The 18214-nt window shown below is 53.9% G+C and overlaps 1 protein-coding gene across 6 annotated transcripts in view; it reads left to right on the top strand.

Moving 5' to 3' along the window:
* The window catches only part of CUX1 (cut like homeobox 1), a 373348-nt gene that overhangs the window by 277014 nt on the left and 78120 nt on the right, over positions 1 to 18214 (top strand). For 4 of the 6 annotated variants that reach the window (XM_036824617.1, XM_036824616.1, XM_036824615.1 and 1 more), the window contains exons 10-11: positions 6407 to 6511; positions 12694 to 12882. In XM_036824617.1, coding sequence (XP_036680512.1) covers positions 6407 to 6511; positions 12694 to 12882 — 294 coding nt within the window. The remainder of the gene's footprint in view (positions 1 to 6406; positions 6512 to 12693; positions 12883 to 18214) is intronic. The other 2 variants (XM_036824618.1, XM_036824614.1) reach the window with 1 other exon arrangement.

Raw genomic sequence — 18214 nt, 5'->3', positions numbered from 1 at the left:
CTGACTCGATGACTCAACGGGTCAACAAGGATGACTCGATGAGGACAAAAACTCCCCGGGGGGACAGGGAGGAGGGCAGCGTCCAGGCAGGCGAGGAAGGGCCTATGCGGAAGGGCGCCGTGAGCTCTGGGGGTTCCAGGCTGTTCCGTAAAGCCCCTGCGGAAAGGTGGGCCCAGAGGAGGGGGTCTAGCCAGGTGTGGGGAGGGCCTCATCCTGAGAACAGTGGAGAATCACGGGCGGGAGTGAGACGTCAGATTTGAGTTCTAGAAGGATCGCTCTGGCTAAACATCCAGAGAACGGAGGGGAGTCAAAAGCCTGGAAGCCAGGAGAGCAGTAAGCAGCTGTGGTGATGTGTCAGGGCAGGGATGATGCGGGGCCCCGTGGCGATTAGGCGGAGGCGGGCCGGGCCGGAGGAGGGGTACCGGGGCGGGCGCAGCCAGACGTCTGGTTCCATGCCCCTCCCATCAGGGGAGAGCCCCGGGCGGAGCAGTTGACTAGTTCACTGGCATATAACATTATTTTTGCACTGGTTTATAGTCAAAACGTTCTACTGAGACCTGAAGCTCTTATTTTATCGCTGAAGTACTTGTGTTTCTAGTGAGGAGAAGTGGAAGAGAGTCCGACTGGTGACGGGCAGTTAGGGCTGGCTCTCACTTACACCTCTTTGTCCAACTTGGAGGTGCTTGTATTAATACTGTCTTAATTGGTGACAGTAAAGGTTCAGAGCTTTTGGGGCAGGAGGGGGTAGGGAAATTTGCTCTTACAGCTTTTCTGAAATCGTGACTCAGCAGTCTGTGGGCTGTAACAATCTGCGTTTATGCAGGTGGTGTGACGCTGGGGTAGGTCCAGCTTTCAGCCTGGCCGACCCGAGCAAAGAAATCCAAATCAGTATCCATCGAGTCCCCCAGAAACACAGGCAGGGGGTCCAAATGGGACTCCGGCCACCAGCACGGGGCCAGCTTGGGATGTGTGGCGGTGACTCTCTCAGTGGACCTTTCTGACCTCTATCCTGCAGCATCACTGAAGCGGGTCCACCTCTGGGCCCTAGCTGTCCTCCGCAGTCGAGTGTGGGTGTTGATCTGGAAGGGTGACCGGAAGTTAGCTGTGCACTTGCCACAGCGATGGCATCTGTTCCCTTGGAAGGTCGCTTGCTCCCCTTTTCTCTCCCCCCAGAGTCCGGGGCCTTGAGGGGAGTGGGTTGAGGAGTCATCCCCGAGGAGAGCTTGCCTTCTCCTGGAAATGGTCCAAATGTGTTATTTGTCCTTGAGGACTACGGTGGCCAGAAGAACGGCCCCCAGAGATGTCCACATCCCAATCTCCACAACCTGTGAATAGGTCCACTTATCTGCAGAGCACAGTTAAGGCTGTTAATCTGCTGACCTTGAGATGGGAGGGTGCCTGGGGTTATGCAGGTGGGCCCTCCATAATCGCCAGGGTCCTTAGGTGCAGAGAGGGAGACAGAAGAGTCAGAGTGATGGGGTGTGAGTAGGGTTTGACTGGCCACTGTGGGCTCTGAAGGTTGTGAGGAAGGGGATCACAAGCCGAGGAATGCGGGCAGCCTCTAGGAGCTGAAAACAGCCAGAAAACAGAAAACAGATCCTGCCCCGGAGCCTCAGGAAGGGACCAGCCCTGCAGCACCTTGATCTTACCCCAGTGAGACCCACAGCGGACGCCTGACCTCCGAACTGTGACGTAATAAGCTGGTCTTGTTTGACTCCACTGAATCTGTGGTAGTTTGCTCCAGCAGCCTTGGGAAGTTACTGCGGGAGGGACAGCCTGCCAGCAGACCCGAGTGCCCAGCCACGGCCTGTCTCCCTGGGGGCACTGCCCGCCCTTGGCCAGCTCACATGGCTGCCGTGTCACTAAAGGGACTCGCTCATCTCTGGTGTCCCCAGAGCTGGGTTTTCATGGCCACACATATAAAAGGGACCAGAGACAAAGCCTAGGGCCAGGTTGGGCAGAAGGCTGGATCAGAGACCCCCCCCCCCTGCCTCCACCACCACCATATAAAACCAGGGGACTCAAAGCCACACCTTAAATGGGTAAACTGGGGAAAGCCTGCCCGACAGGGGAGGTGGTGAGGATTCCCTCACATCCCAGCCTTGGTGCTGGGGGAGAAGGAAACACACACCCCAAGGGAACCCCTGAGCACAGCCCCCTTTCCCTGGGCCCGGGGCCCGTGTTGCACGCTGGGCTGTGACTGGCCCCCCCCAGCCGCCCCCTGCGGGCTGCAGCCGCCCGAGCCTCTGCCTTTGCCCCCTCTGTCTGCCCCACCGGGCCGCGCTTCTCCACATTTTATGACTTCCTGGTGACAGCAGAAGGAAGCTGGAGTTTAACCTGAAGATCAGCTACAGTCTTTAGTAATTTTCCCCTAAAAATTTTAAGATCTTAAATTTTAAAATTTTTCCTCGGGACTTCCCTGGTGGCGCAGTGGTTAAGAATCCGCCTGCCAATGCTGGGGACACAAGTTCAAGCCCTGGTCCAGGAAGATCCCACATGCCACGGAGCAGCTAAGCCCGTGAGCCACAACTACTGAAGCCCATGTGCGTAGAGCCCATGCTCCGCAACAAGAGAAGCCACTGCAATGAGAAGCCCATGCTCCGCAACAAGAGAAGCCACTGCAATGAGAAGCCCACTCACCGCAACGAAGAGTAGCCCCAGCTCGCCACAACTAGAGAAAGCCCGCGCGCAGCAACGAAGACCCAACGCAGCCAAAAATAAATAAACTTAAAAAAAAAGTTTTTCCTCATTTTAAGATAAGGAGGACTTCCCTTGTGGCACAGTGGTTAAGAATCCGCCTGCCGAGGCAGGGGACATGGGTTCGAACCCTGGTCCGGGAAGATCCCACATGCTGCAGAGCAACTAAGCCCATGCGCCACAACTACCGAGCCTGCGCTCTAGAGCCCGCAAGCCACAACTACTGAGCCCGTGTGCCACAACTACTGAAGCCCGCGCATCTAGAGCCCGTGCTCCACAAGAGAAGCCACCGCAGTGAGAAGCCCGTGCACCGCAACAAAGAGTAGCCCTCGCTCACCGCAACTAGAGAAAGCCCGTGCGCAGCAACGAAGACCCAATGCAGCCAAAAATAAATAAATAAAAAATAAATAATTTAAAAAAAAAAAAGATAAGGAAAGAATCGTGGCCACCTGAGGCAGCACACACCAGGGCCCAAAATAATAATAATAATTCTTCACTGGGCGCCTGTCACCACGTGGTGGCACTGCTAGGCACCTGGCTTGTGTTATCTCACTGGTCCCCAGTTGTCCTACAGGGCAGCCCTTTCTATCTTTCTGGTTGGAGTTACCACCAAAATGCAAAGCAGTGCCCTCATTCATTCGCGTGCCCTCTCCTTTACTTTCCCTTGCGCTTCCAGCACTTACCCTCACTTCTCAGAAAAGGACAGAAAGTAAGAAACAGGCAGCAAATCTCTCAGGAGGGCAGCTCAGGCTTGGCCAGGCTCTCTTCTCACCGTGGGGTGGCCGCTGAGTCACACCCACAATGCCGCCAGCTGCCCACCGGGGCCCTGGCCTCGGTCCCCAGGCTCTGCCTCTGCAGGGACAGGGGAGGAGGAGTCCCGTCAATGGAAACAGGGAGCTGGGTGTCTCATGGCAGCCACGGCCCCGTGTCTGGGCGTCCAGATCAGAAACCGGCACCAGAGCTTGCCCCCTCCCCCCCGTTGATGCCAGTTCTAGAAACACAACTTCATCTGGTCGGACTGTGGTCGTGGGGAAGATAGGAAACCCTGGCAGCAAGTGAGACCACGGAGCCAACCCAGCACAGCACCCTTTTCCTTCCGCCTCAGCCGCCAGCAGCTGGGCTGCATTTACAGCTGCAGAGACTCACTCACCCCAGCAGCTCCCGGCGTCCAGTACCCGCTCCCTCCTTCAGCAGCTCTTAGGCCCATTTTGACTTTCAGTTGTTCTGCTTTGCACACGTTTAGCGGCACAAACCACCTCAACTCATTTCGTTTTGTTTTGTTTTGTTTTTGATGTACTCAGGGTATAAATCCTGAATAAATAATAAAAATCCTAAACAATCAAAAAGTTACAGTGTGGGACTTCCCTGGTGGCACAGTGGTTAAGACTCCACGCTCCCAATGCAGGGGGCCGGGGTTCGATCCCTGGCCAGGGAACTAGATCCCACTTGCCGCAACTAAGAGTTTGCATGCCACAACTGAGGAGCCCACCTGCCGCAACTAAGACCTGCCACAACCTAATTAATTAATTAGTTAATTAATTGATTTTTTAAAAAAAGAGTTGCAGTGAAGCAGCCAAGTCAAGTCAAATGTGATAAGAGGCTGTGACCACCGAGGATAGGCCCCAGTTTCATGACTGTACATGAACTTGGAAACTGAACAAAGTGCAGAAGCTCTGGAGAAATTATGAAAACCGAGGGTGAAATCATCCACAACTAAGATCCCTTATTCTGTGAGCCCTCGGCCTTTGATGGGACAGCACTCTGCTCCCAACAGTGAAATGCCCACGTGAGATCCTGGCCGCGAAGCCCCTGCCCGGGCTGCCCCAGCTCTGGTGCTTCTGGAACATTTCACAGCCAGTGTTAGCGGGCGGGGGCGGGGGGATGCTGCCTCGTTTGCTGCCACCAGAACTGCTTCTCCACTAGGCTGAGCAATGTTTTCCTTAGTCACAAAGGCTAGAAATATGTCCAAATACACCTTCTTCCTGGCAGAGCCATGGAGGTTTTATGCCCTAGAGTATAACTGACGAGAAAGACGAGAGTGAACTTTTCAGTAGCATGACTTGATTATCAGAAAAACGTGGAGTGGCTCATCTGGAAACAAACTAGGGGAAATCTTTTTCACTGAAGGGGAGAGCTTCCTGCAGTTATCGTGAACCAGAAGTCACCCCTGGCATCTTGGCCATGCCGGTCACATCACCGCCTTTCCTGACAGGGGCGCCTCTAGACGGTTTGCAGCAGAGAGTGGGAAGTGGCTGCTCGCGCACAGACAGGCCCGCCCAGGCGCCATGGGAATTAGATTGAGTGCAATTCCAAGAGCTCCTGGAGCAGCAGGGCGGGCGGCCACCAGCACCACCCCGGGCAGGAGCAGCTACTGTTAGAAATACCCTAATTTGTCTGGATGCAGAGCAGATAGGGCCGCGCCGCCGTCGTAGAACCACTTAAGGCTGCCAAACCCAGTCCTCGTACAACTAGATGGATCGGCGAGTACCGGGCAGGCTAACTTCTTGCTTCTCTTTTCAGTTCATTCTTAGCAATTAGTAGGCACGCACTGTCACACCACAAAATAAGAAAACACACGAAATAGCCTTAGTCAGCCAGGCTTTTCCTGTTCATCTTTCCTATGCGCAGAATGTACGTCTGGTAGAAAGAAGCAGCGATCACTCCTCAGTCCACGTGCCCAGTGTCAATTAGCTACAGCTTCCCACCCATCCTTGCGTTTCGTCTCAGTCATTGTAAAATCAGGACAAGCCCATTAACAAAGCACTTATGAATGAGGGCGCTTCTGGGTGTTAATCCTTGCGAGGTCCCTGGGAGGGAGACGGTGTTCCCATTCTACAGATGGGAAGGTGGAGGCTTGGTGAGCTGAGTTAGGTGACCTGCTCTCATCCCTCTGGTCCCAAATGCCCAGCTCCTGCCCACTGCACCACGGTGCCCTCTTGGGAGGCGGGCACTGGAGTGACTGTTCTCGCTGACCAGTGGGAAATACCAGTTTGCTCTCCGGGGCACTGGTGTCCTTGTCCGGGAATTACAGCAAATGACAGAAGCGTCCACTCGTTCCTCTTGCAGCCTCCTCCCTGTGGGCGGCTCTGTTCGGCCTCACCCCCTCAGCAGCCCCTCGTTGGCCTGGCTGGCTGGAAATGCCAGCCTCAGCATTAGAAAACTTGGTCGGGTGAAGGGTTAAATACGTTGAAATAAGCCTGGTCCTCACAAAAGAAGTGGCATTTACACCCCGTCCGTTTATGGAAATACTTGCTGGAGGAAAACAACTGCAACATTGTGCATGTTTTTAGGAGGAGAATGGCCAGAGTGTCTTTAATTCACTGTTTACCCGTGAGAATTACTCCCAGGAGTAATCCTGCAATAAAATCTTCTTGGGCTATGAGAATAGAAAGAAATTGAATCAAAAGACTCCATTTCCACTTGTATTTATTCAGTCTGGGAAATTCAGTGGGCCGGAGCGCTAGTATCAGCAGGGGATTCCTTGCTCCTAGCGTTAAATTACTGTCATAATCGCTCAATTATTTCTTCCTTGTACTGTTTAAAATAAAAATCCATCACATTCTCTGTTTTTTTCTAGCATTTATTAGGTTGAGTGTTTAGGAAAATCAATTATAGTCAGTCAGGCATGAATTGATGAATGTTTCTTGTAATAATTGTCAGTTGTTAAACTGAATGTACTTTCTCTTTCCACCCTTTTCACTTCCTTCAGAGGGCAGAGGTGGCTCAGAGAGAGGTGGAGACCTTGAGGGAGCAGCTCTTGTCGGCCAACCACTCTCTCCAGCTGGCCTCCCAGATCCAGAAGGCGCCGGACGTGGTGGGTAGCCCAGCCCCGCGGGGACCCCGTCGCCTCGCATCCGTACCTCTGTGTGTTACAGCCGCTTTCTTCTTTGGCTTTAGAGCGTCCCTTTACGGGGGTAATGTTTGAAACAGTCCTGCTGTCTCGGTGGGGAGTGCGTGTAACAGTCTGGGGATGGAACCCAATTGTGTCAGAGGGAAGAGCTTTACTGGTTGTGCGTCGGTGCCCAGTGGTCAGCGTGACGCCCACCCGGTGGAGAGCCCATCACCAAGAGACCATCTTCCCAGTTAGACTGGTGGGTGGACCGCTGGCAGATGGGTGGCGATCCGAGGCTGGAGGCTTGCAGAACTGCACAGGAATATTGGAGGTCTGGTCTTCTCCTGGATGTGTCCTTCCAGAGTGAAAAACAGTTCATGATGTGGGAGGAGCGGGGCAGGTAATAACACAACCCGCTCTGAGTCCGCGTGGTAGTCAGGATGTCACCTGACGTGCGAGCATTCAAGAGGAGCCAGGCACACATCTCAGACCTTTGCCTCTTGATTTTTCTAAGACTAATGAAAATTGCTCTTAGCTGGAACCTTCCCAGCTCGATCAAGGCGGCTTTGAACTATCGGACTCCAGACTCTTTCCTTCAATGCTGTGCGGCAATACAGAGCGGCGGCGTAATTAAGACCGTGGCCACTGGAGCCAAACCCCTGGGTTCCGAACCCAGCTCTGCAGTTTATCAGCTGTGTGACTTGGGGCAAGTGGCTTAACCTCCCTGAGTCTCAGTTGCATCATCCGTAAAATGGGTTTTTACAAGGGTTCTGGAAATTACTCTGAGCGAAGCCATTAGAGCACGTCCTGCCACATAATCCGTCCTCAGCCAACCTTAGCGGTTAGTCTGACTGTGGTTGGCACCAGCACTCTGGTCCAGGGGCCCCGGTTTCAGAGCCAACTCCGTCACTAGTTCACATACAGTGATTAACTCAGGTGGTGGCACTTACGAGGCCTGAGTTTCCTGGTGTGCAGAATAAGGAGGAAGCAAGTGATCCTGAGGTCCCTGCAGCTCTGATGGCCTGTGATGGCTGAATTGCACCTGTAGCTGTCCTTTTATTTAATAAAGGGTTGGAGAGCCCTTGCTGTGTGCCGGGACCCACAGTGGATCCTGGGAGAGCCAGGAGGGACGAGCCAGGCCCTTCCTGGAGAGAGGACAGTCCAGTGGGAGACGTGCTGCTGTAATAAGGTCACACCTCAGTTTGACTACCACTACCCCACCCGACCCATGAAGCAGGGCACTGTTATTTCTTTATATAGATGAGGAAACAGAAGCTCCCTGGATGTAAACCCCTTGCCCCAGAACGCTTGGCCCCAGCGGCCAAGCCAGGGCTCGGCAGGGGCCTCCACCGCCCCAGACCGGAGCTTTTAAATTGTTCCCCAGGAATGCGTCCAAAGCAAAGTTTTAGTGTGAGGACCCCTTTTAAGACTGGATTTTTGTTTTCTGTCTTTAAGTTCACATTAACTAAAACATGACTTAAGTGTTTCAGGCTACAGAGAAAAGTTCTCCATTTAAGGAACCATCACAACCTTTGTACTTCATGGACTCTGGTATTAATTTTGCCTGAAATGTCCCCTTGGCTCCGTCACCGTCCCCTTGTCCAAGTTTACCTGGACTGAACCCAGCACCGGAGCCGAGGCGGGAAAAAGCCCTCGAGGATGGAATTGGTGCGGCTTCTCCTGGCCTCTGTGGTCGCTCGGGCTCCTCCAGAGAAAGCCGTGCATCGTGTGTCTGCCCGGGGCTCCTGAGCTAAATGTTTTGATTGAAAGGATTTCTGGCACCATCCTGGACCGTAGCAACCAAAACATTTCAGAGGGAAATGAATGTTTTCGCAGGTAGAGCAAGTTGTGGATTCTCGGGGCGCTTAAACACTTCAGCATCGGCTAAGTGCAGTGTTTACATGGCACCGCTTCAGTCTCCCGCGAGCCGGCCCTGCCAGGGCTCCCCTCAGGGACACATTCCCATGTAGCCTGGCAACTCCAGCCCCAGCCCTAGCCCCAGCCCGTTGGGGAGCAAACGAGCAAGCATAGGAGACCAGGCCAGCGGCACGATGTCTGTTGGGCTTGGCTGGCAGAACTAGGCAGAGAAACAGTGGAGTCTATAGATCCAGCAAAAGCCGAAACCGGGCCATTGGGCCATTGGAATCACCAATTCTGGAAGGCGAGCCGCCACTCAGCCAGCCCCTGCTCCTCATTAGTGGCCGGGCGGGACTCTGTGCAGTTATGTCATTGCTGACTCATGATGCCACAGTCGTTAGAGGACGGTTTTATTACCTTCATTTTGTAGGTAAGCAAACAGGCTCAGAGGAGTTAAGTAATCTGCCCAAGGTCACACAGCTAGAAAATGACCGAGCTGGAATATGATCCCAAGTTTGTCCTGCTCCGAAGTCCACTCTTTACCCCTCCATCGAGCCACCCCTGCTTCATGCGCATTCAAGGAGACAGGAGGTATGCAGGCCCTTTGTCAAGTATTTACAGGCAAATGTTAGTTTGGGACTCTGGTGCACCACACCAGGCCGCCTTAAACCTAAATGCCTGTCTGTCCATCAGGTGAATATACTGGACATAGTCGGCATATGTCGGCCACTTAGTGTTGGCAGGAATAGTGGGGTGACGAGAAAGAAGGAAAACCGAGCCTCTCATTCCCTCGACCCTCCCCGGGGAGATTAGCCTAGACCCCGAGCGTTTGCCTCGTAGGCTGGGGTCCCGGCCCACCGTCACCGCACGTCAGGTTTCCCTCGTGTTGAGTGATGTTCCTGCATCTCATTCATATCTCGTATGAAAATGGCTGCAGGGTAACAGAGATCCTTATCCGGCTTCTTCCGGCCTCCGTGTTCTGGTCTCTGTAGGAGGATTTACGTGACCCGTGATAGTTCACACAAGCGGTTTGGCAGAAGGGGGCGGACGGTTCCGAGGGACAAAGTTTAATGGGGTACTCCCTCGGCGACTTCGGTTTCTGGGTTCATTCTCCCCTTGGAAACATGAGGAACACAGGCCCTTACCTATGAAGCCTGGAGCGTGGGCAGGTCCCCCTGGGACAGACTCTCGGGACCCCATTCTGGTGCCCACAGGGACCTGTTGTCAGACTGAGGGAAGTCAGTTTCTGTTCCTTCCTTCCAAGGCTTGTCCGAACCAGGGTCCTGACCCTGGACCCCATCAGAATGACGAGGGGGTCCTTGGGCCCTACCCCAGCCCCCTGAACCACAGCTGCCAGGGCAGGGCCCAGCCCCCAAGGGATTCGGGTGCGGCTGAGTCGAGGCCTGGACAGACACGAGGGAGCCAGTGGTCCTGGGTCCCTGAATCCACCTTTGCTTCCCTTCTCAGTAATGATCTCAAGGGCACCTGAACTGCCAGACGCTGACCCCCCTGCAGTTTTCCACGCCCCCCTTACCCCCCCCCCAACCCTACCCAGCACCTTGTGCACCCTGTCCTACCATCTCCTTTTAGCTGGTGCCCACGGACCAACAGGCCCAGCTCCATCACCCAGGTGCGGTCCTCTCCCTCCACCCACAGCCCCTGGTCAACTCCCGGGCCCTTGTCTGTTTCTTCCTCCGTTTTCTGCTGCATCTTCACGATGGGACAACAGGATGCCCTCGTGTTGGAGATGGGAGTGAGCATGTCTGGGCTCAGAGTAGGATGCTGTTTTCTATCTTAATTCCAAGGTCTTGCTGCTTTGGGGTATATTATCTCATCTCAGCTTAGTTTATGCGAGACACAAATGGTGTTTGCTCTGTTATGAATGAGGAATCTGTGGCCCGGGTTCGTGAGTTAATTGATGTGCCCGAGGTCACAAGGTCAGCTTGGGGCCAGGCCAGGCTGGGCCCCAAGAGTTGAGCAGCCAACTGTACCCTGGGACTGCCCGTCGCCCGGTACCCATCCTGGATCTAGGGCTACACTGAGAGCTCCTGTTTTTACACAGGTTCTCTGAACCCTCGTCCCTGCTGTGATTTGCACTCGCCCATTGAAAACCCCAGATCACCTTTGGGCTTGTTTTACAGATTCTTTCCCTAAGAGCACTTTAAAGAGCTGCCATGGCTGCCATCCCTCAGGTTGGAAGATTGATAAATAAGTTAAATTAGATACCGTGGCACAGCCTAAACCCACCATGAGGCCAACCTCCCTGGGTATCACTTTCATCGTGTCCCCCTGCTAAGTCCAGGCCCCTCCTGCCACCCTCCCGAGCAGTCACTTCCGGGCACCAACATGCTCAGTCCTCTTCGAGCCGGCCTCTCAGCATTGATCACCCCTTGCTTGTGCCCTGCTCCCTGCCCCTCCCACCCCTGTGCCCGCCTGTGGGGTCCCCACCCTGAGACGGAGCCCCTCTTCTTCCGACAAGACCCACCAGCCGCCTACACACCCCCCTCTCCCTCCTCAGGACCCCCTCTGCGTGCTCCTCTCCTGTCCTCACTGCTGGAAGGACTTGTCTGCGGTCCCTTGGCTCCTGACCTGGGTTCTGGCCAGAGTTGTCTAGGGCGGCGCTTCCTAAATTCTCTGTGGTGAAGGATGGTTTTATTTGTTTTGTTTTGTTTTGTTTTGTTTTGAATTTCCAATCTGTTGCAGACTGATAGTTTTACAAAAGACAATAAAAATGTCACAGCAAAGTCAGATTGCTATAAAAGTTTCTAAACACTTACTCTCAATTTCTGTGCTTGTCTCACTGTGTACCAGCCATGGTTTGTGAGTTGGCACCAGTCCGTGGAGCCCAGGCTGAACAGAACTGGTCTGGACAGCATGTGCCTCTTTAATAAGTTGGCGGGAAGATGCTCACTGGGGCCCCAGGGCCACGGGCAGATCTGCCGGAAGTCAGGGGAAGTGAAGGACTTACTTTATAACATCATACAAACCAGAGACAGAAGGGGCTCACTTCTTTGCCCACAAAAGTTCACATTCTTACATGGTAAAGGCCTTAATTTCCTGGGAGGGAGATATGAAAAATTATTTCCATGGTGACTGGCTGTCCCCAAATGTGAAAACCCTGTGACAGGCACATCATGCATGGAATAGCAGGGCCGCCCCTGCCAACTGGGGCTGTCGCTGCCACTGTTTCCGCCCCAGTATAGGCCAAGTCAAGGTGTGCGGCGGTGCACTTCCGGGGGCAAGGGGATGACAGCGAGGGTGGTGGCGTTCTACACTGCGGTGTGAGCCGTCCCCAGGTCGCTGCTGTCATAGGGACCTTGCAGTCCTGCCCTTCATGTCCCCCTCAGTCATGCCCAGAAGTGCTCCGCCCGGCAGACAAGCTTCCAGAACCATTCAGGAGCTATGATTACTTCTAAAACTTGAGAAGAGTACTGCTTTCATCCTTGGGAAGTGGAAATATGAATTTGACTTTAAAAAAAGTACCTTTTCCCTGTTTTGCATTTTTTTCCAAAATGAGCACATCTGAGGGGTGGGGAGTAAGTTTTTTAAAACAGCAATTATCAAAAGAATTCCTGCGCAAAGGAACCCCAAATATGCACCTTCCACATCTTTTAACTCTTTTTTTAAAAATGCTAACTCCGAGAATCAATTTGTCAAACAGTATCTCAGCTTCTAGATAACAGAGTAATGAATCATAAGGACATTGCATCTCATTCTTGTGGTAAAAAATCCGAATGCTTTGGAACATTCCAGGAGCTGTCCTCAGAACCTTCCCCTCTGGCGTCCCCAGCCATCAGCAAGGCCCTTTCCATCACCTCCTTCAGGTCTCTGCTCAAATGTCACCATCTCAATGCGGTTTTTCCTGACCACATTATTAAAAGCCCCAGCTGCCCCTTCCCTGCTTCAGTTTTTCCGTGGCATTTGTCATCATCCGACACACTCTCTGCTACTAATAAGCATATTTAAGGCATCTCATCCCTGCCCCATCCCACTGGACCAGAAGCCCTGTGAGGACAGGGACTTCTGTCCTTCTGTCCCCTGCTGTGTGCCTGCTACATGGCGGGTACTCAGTACATGCTTGTCGAACAGACGAATCCAGGTGGCAGCTCCCCGTGCAGATGAGAAGGTGAGGGGGGAGGGCGACGGGCAGGTGCGGTCCAAGCAGAGGCAGGACGCGATGCCGTAGCATCCGCATCACCAACCAAATCCTTCCCGCTGCCTGCTTTTCGCCTCGGTTGCCAGCACCAATCACCCCAAGCGCCCGTCCGAAGCCAGTGCGGTTTTGTCATCTCCTTTCTCCTCCGCAGGAGCAGGCCATAGAGGTCCTCACCCGCTCCAGCCTGGAAGTTGAGTTGGCCGCCAAAGAGCGGGAGATCGCGCAGCTGGTGGAGGACGTGCAGAGACTCCAGGCCAGCCTCACCAAGCTGCGCGAGAACTCGGCCAGCCAGATCTCCCAGCTCGAGCAGCAGCTGAGTGCCAAGAACAGCACCCTCAAAGTAAGGGCGCCGGGGGCCCCAGGGGCCGGGGGAGGGCCGCACGCGCACACGTGGCCCCGGAAGGAGCCGGGCTCGGCACGGGGGGTCTGGCTCCCCACCGACACCCCGAGCTCTTCAGCGGGGCAGTTCGGCCCCCAGTGTAGTGACCACGGCAGGAGGTCTCGCCTCAAAGCCAACTCATTTGCCCCGCCGTAGCCATTGCACAAATGTATCTCGTTTTTGTCATCTGCAAAGGTCATGGTTAAAATTCCTTCTCTTTTTTTTTTTTTTTTTTTTTTAATTTTTAAAATATTTTTATTTATGTATTTATTTGGCTGTGCCGGGTCTTAGTTGCGGCATGTGAACTCTTAGTTGCAGCATGTGGGATCTAGTTCCCTGACCAGGGATCGAACCCAAGCCCCCTGCATTTGGAGCGTGGAGTCTTAGCCACTGGACCACCAGGGAAGTCCCAAAATTCCTTCTCTTTTGAAAGCAGAAGTGACTGTTGGGGTTTTATCTCAGCTGAGCTCCAGCTATCAGCCAAGTCTTTCCCTCCAGTGAGACCAGTATAAGGAGGCGTGAGGTTCCCCTGGACACATCACTGAGAAGCTCCATCAGGGCTCTTGTCTGGAGAACACCTTGTCCTGATTGACAGCAGGCATGGCAGCCTTGACCTCTGTGAGGCAGCCGGAATCAGAGTCCTGAAGCCCAAGGCAGCGAGGCGGGATGGGCCTTGACCCCTCCCGTCAGCCCTTGCCCTGGTGGCACGTCCCTCCTGGTCAGCTGTCCTCACATGCAGCCCGTTGTAGAAACCCCGATCCTTGGTGCCCACAGCACGCCGCATGGGCTGGAGTGCCGTCGGGGCGCAGGCCATCTGCAGACGCGTTAGTGCAGCTCTGCCGGCCTCCCCTGGCTCCTGGAGAAGGCTGCCGGCAGGAGGACCCAGCACACCGAGACCCCAGCCCTCCCCGTGCCCAAACAAAATGAAAGCCAGGGGTCCGTGGAGGGCACATCTGCACCGAGCCCTGTGGGCCCTGCTCCCCACCTGCAGGGACGGTTTTGACCCTCAGGCCTGTGCCAGGCGCCGGGGCCCGGAGCGTGGTGTTGCTTCAGCAGGGGGAGCTCCCACCATCAGCTGCTGATCTCCCTTCGGCGTCTTTAGCAGTCTAGCCGAAAGCTAGATCCTCTTGGGGCTTCTCATAAATTGGTGTCCCAAATTCAGAACCCAGAACCTTTTACGTTATATTTTTTTAATTACACTTTATTTAAGGTATTCCCAATCTGTTGAAGTTAGCATAATTTGGAGATAGTCGTGGCACCCCAGATTCACACGTCAGAGCCAGCAGGGACTCCTCGGTGGTTTCTTATTTGACAGGGAAGAGACAGGACCGGCGAGGGCGCGGGCATCCGCTCTGCCGTCCCCGCTCCATCCGCCCACCGGGCCCCCCCGCCCCCGCTCAGCGCCCATTCGAGGCGGGTGTGAATGGATAAGTGACCGACTGCCAATTATAGTCTGTGCTCTAAAGAAAGTGGATCAGAGTTGGTTGTAAAAATGTCAGGAAAACTTTTTCTTACGTAAAGTAATTCCAGAATGTGGTGAGGCCCATTTTGATTTTTTTTTTAATTGAGATTTTTTGTTTTCCTCCACGCCATGACCATGTTTCTGAGGCAGAACTCAGTCTCCAGCAAGTCTGTCCTCCCGGCAGCCCCCTGGCCTGACCTCACTGGCACCGGGGCACCCACACTCATCCTCACTAGATCCTTCTCTGCCTCTTTGGGTGGATTTCATCCACTGTCTGAGAAACTGCCGGGTGCCCGGTCCCCGCTGAGGAGATGGTCCTGCCGGGATGGGGAGATGGTTGAGGCCCGGTCACATGGCAGCTCTCATCAGCCTGCCCACTGAGTACCAGGACTCACTTTTTATTTCCAGATTCAGTGTCATTTCCTCATGTTATAGCCATTTCTGACCCCAGCAGTGGCACTGCTATTGGATAATTGGCCTTCCCCTCCTTTGTTACAGTTAAAGGCTTCGACTCAAGTACATGATGCGTTTGACTACATGAGAGGGAGGCTGTAGACCTTACGTTTTTTATTATAGAGCAATTTCTTCTAAATCAGTTAAGGTTTTAATGTTTGCCTTCACCAAAAATGAAACGCAGTTTCACAAATTAATGTTCTTTATCCGTATCTTGGGGGAATTCTTTAATACTGTGCAGTTAATGAAACAATTCGGCAATACTTCTTCCAAAATTATTACTCCCTTATCTTCATCTGATCTAATAATCAAAACATGTCCTCTAGTAACAAGACTTCTCTGATTTTAATTATCTTAACCCCTTGTCGCCAGGAGTGAAGCTCTTGCTGATATTGAACCCACACGCAGAAGGTATCAGCCTTCCCCAAACGGGCACGTCAGCCTCCCTCGCCCAAAGGAATAAGGTTAATTGAATGAGATACTTCCCTGGGCTTTTTTTTTTCTCCTAACGTGTATAATTTATAGTCTCAAATCTGAACTAAGCAGCGAAACAATTACTAGAAAAATATTTTATGAATGAGACCTGGCAAATCGGCAACCTGATGCTTTTGTGGCGGGGGTCTGGGGCCCAGCCGTGGTGGCCGCTGGAAGCAGCCGGAGCCGCCCCTGAGCTTCCCATTTCCTCCTCCTCCCGCTCCCACCATCCCCAACCCCCCGACACCCCGTCTTTTCCATCTTGGACCGTGTTGTCCAGCTTTGTGGGCTCGGGTTGGGATCTACGTCTGAGGATGCTCCAGCTTCCAGCTGTCTCTCAGCATCCTGGCGTGGTGGGTGGTTTCACCATGGACGCCCACTGTGACCTCTGAGATAAATGCTAATGTGCTTGATGATGGTCACTGAAGGGATGCGGAGCACTGGTCTCACAAGGGCAGGAGGCATAACGGACAAGTCTTTTTTTTTTTTTTTTTTTTTTTTGGCCATGCCATGTGGCATGCAGGATCCCGACCAGGGATCGAACCCGCGCCCGCTCACAGTGGAAGAGCGGCGTCTCAACCACTGGACCGCCAGGGAAGTCCCATGGACAAGTCTTGAGATTACGGAGTCTTGAGCTTACTGGGGTCTCCTCCACCAGGACCCCCTGGGGGTGCACTCTGTAATGGAACACGTTTGGGGACACGTTTGCTTTTCCAAGCACCTTGAAACACTCCCTCTCTTTGCGACTAATGCTTTCTTCTCTTCACCTTCGTTAACTGATTGATAATTATGAGGATGAATTGCCAATTGGATGTTTACCGGTCTCTCTCCCCATGTTCTACTTTTTCAAGCCAAGTTCACCATCACTAGCCAGATACAGTGGTGCATCCTCTAACCTTCAAATAGACATCGAAACCAACTCAGAAGTGGGAGATGTTTCTTCCTGCCTGATCTGACAAGTACTGCAGCACCGTGCCACTTGTCAAGGATAATTCTGTATTCATAATTAATGAAGTAACCCGACTGCCGTTACAAGGCTGCTGTGTCTGATAACACTCTTCTGGGGTCTTCTGTTGGAACACTTCAGTACAGAGGCAGTGTGATGCGGCAGTCACCTGCATTCTACTCACTATGGCACAGGGAACAATGCTACCAATAGCTCAGGTTTAAGATGGGTGTTTGTAAGAAAGACTAACTGAGGCCAGTCTCCCCTAGGGAGAAATGATATTTTCTGCAGATGCTTTAAAGATCAGTACTTCTCACTGGGCGAGTGGGCAGGTGTGCTCCATTCACCTCGGGGCCTTTTTCCAAACCGCACAAGCCCCCCCCAACCCTCCGCACCCCTCACGCCACCTCCCGAGGTTCTGCTGGGTCCTTTTGAGCCACTGTGGGGCACACTGTGTCCCTCGGGGGGTGGGGACAGGACAAAAGACCGACAACCACTTCTCTGCACTCGTTCAGCGCCTTTAATTCTGGACGCTGCCTCTTTGGTTACATAAGTTCCCTCACCGGCCGTGTGTTTCCTCTGCACCGGGGCTGCCCTTGACCGCGTTTTAACGAGCATCTCATCATCGTCTCAGTGTGTGAAGCTCCGACATCCACGTTCGTTGGTCGCTTGCCGCGGGTGGGCATGATGATAATCGCTGTCTCGGGGAGGAGGTGCCAGTCAGCCCATGGCTGTAGAGGGGAGGCCTGTGTGTGTCCCTCCATGGCCCCTGCCCTCCCTGGATGGCACAAGTGAGTTTTAATGTCACACATCCTGGTATCAGAGAGCCCAGGAGCCGAGCCTCCCTGAGCCTTGTCCTGGCTGCATCTTGAAGGCACTGTGAGCACAGATTGAAGGAAGCAATCTGTGCAATTGAAGGAAGCAGTGAGCCTTCCACGGGGAGGAGCGGGGTGAAGGGGGCCCTGGGCAGGGAAGCAGCAGCGGAGATGCCCCCGAGGGAAGAAACCGAGGGCCTCTTCCCTCTGGGGCATCGTGCTAGAGGCCTCAAGGCCAGTTATCTGCATTGAGGTCATAAGTAAATCGCTGCAAACCGGTGGGCATTACTGGAAATGCTTCAGGGAGCTGATTGTGGGAATCTACGGTGAATCCTCTTAGACACACGTGCCCCTGGTCACTGGGTGAGTAAGTCTAGATATTCACCTGCAGATGATCCCCAGCTTGTGGCCCACTTAGCCGACCATACAGTGTCCAAGTAGCTGAAATACTGAGCCAGGACCCTCCTGGCCTATGATGGCACCACTCCATGAGGAGGAGTTGGCTCCCGTCCGCCCTGTGCCTGGGTCACAGCCCATGGAAGTTGGAGGTGACTTGTGATGGGGTTGCCACGCAGGGGTCCCCCTTTTCTCTCCAGAACCACACTTCTCCCGCTGGCAGCAAGGCCTCCAATGTCATGGTCACTCTCCCCACCCCCTGGCCGGGGGGCAGGGGGGGGTCTCCCCTTTTTGTCTTGCGTTCTCAGCCTCCCTGTAGTGCGCGCACAGCGCCCACCTGGGCGTCCCTGGGCTTCTCCCCCAGGCCAGCCTCCTCAGATCCTAAATTTACATCACTGCCACCTCTCACCAAGGAACAGTGGAGACCTGAGGGGGTCCCCGTTCAGGTGAAAAGGAGGGGCACGCTGCCTAGTTCCAGACCCCAGAGAGGCAGAGTCAACCTCAGACCCCTGCCCGGAACAGGGAGCCCAGTCACACCCTCTGGGTTCTGACTGGTGGCCCCTCAGCCCCAGGGTCCACACCGACGCCCCTAACCTGAGCTGTGGGTCTTCAGACAGCACTGCCGAAAGCCTGGCTCCGATTATCCCAGAGGAAGAAGACAGAGCTGCCTGTAAACTGCAACAGTCGCCTCTCCGGCCCCGTCCATCGTGTGGCAAAGGCGTGTTGCTGCCTTGACCCCTTGCCGTG

The sequence above is a fragment of the Balaenoptera musculus genome, chromosome 15, assembly GCF_009873245.2.
Source record: "Balaenoptera musculus isolate JJ_BM4_2016_0621 chromosome 15, mBalMus1.pri.v3, whole genome shotgun sequence".
Classification (NCBI taxonomy): Eukaryota; Metazoa; Chordata; class Mammalia; order Artiodactyla; family Balaenopteridae; genus Balaenoptera; species Balaenoptera musculus.
This window is presented reverse-complemented; position numbering and strand designations above follow the sequence as displayed.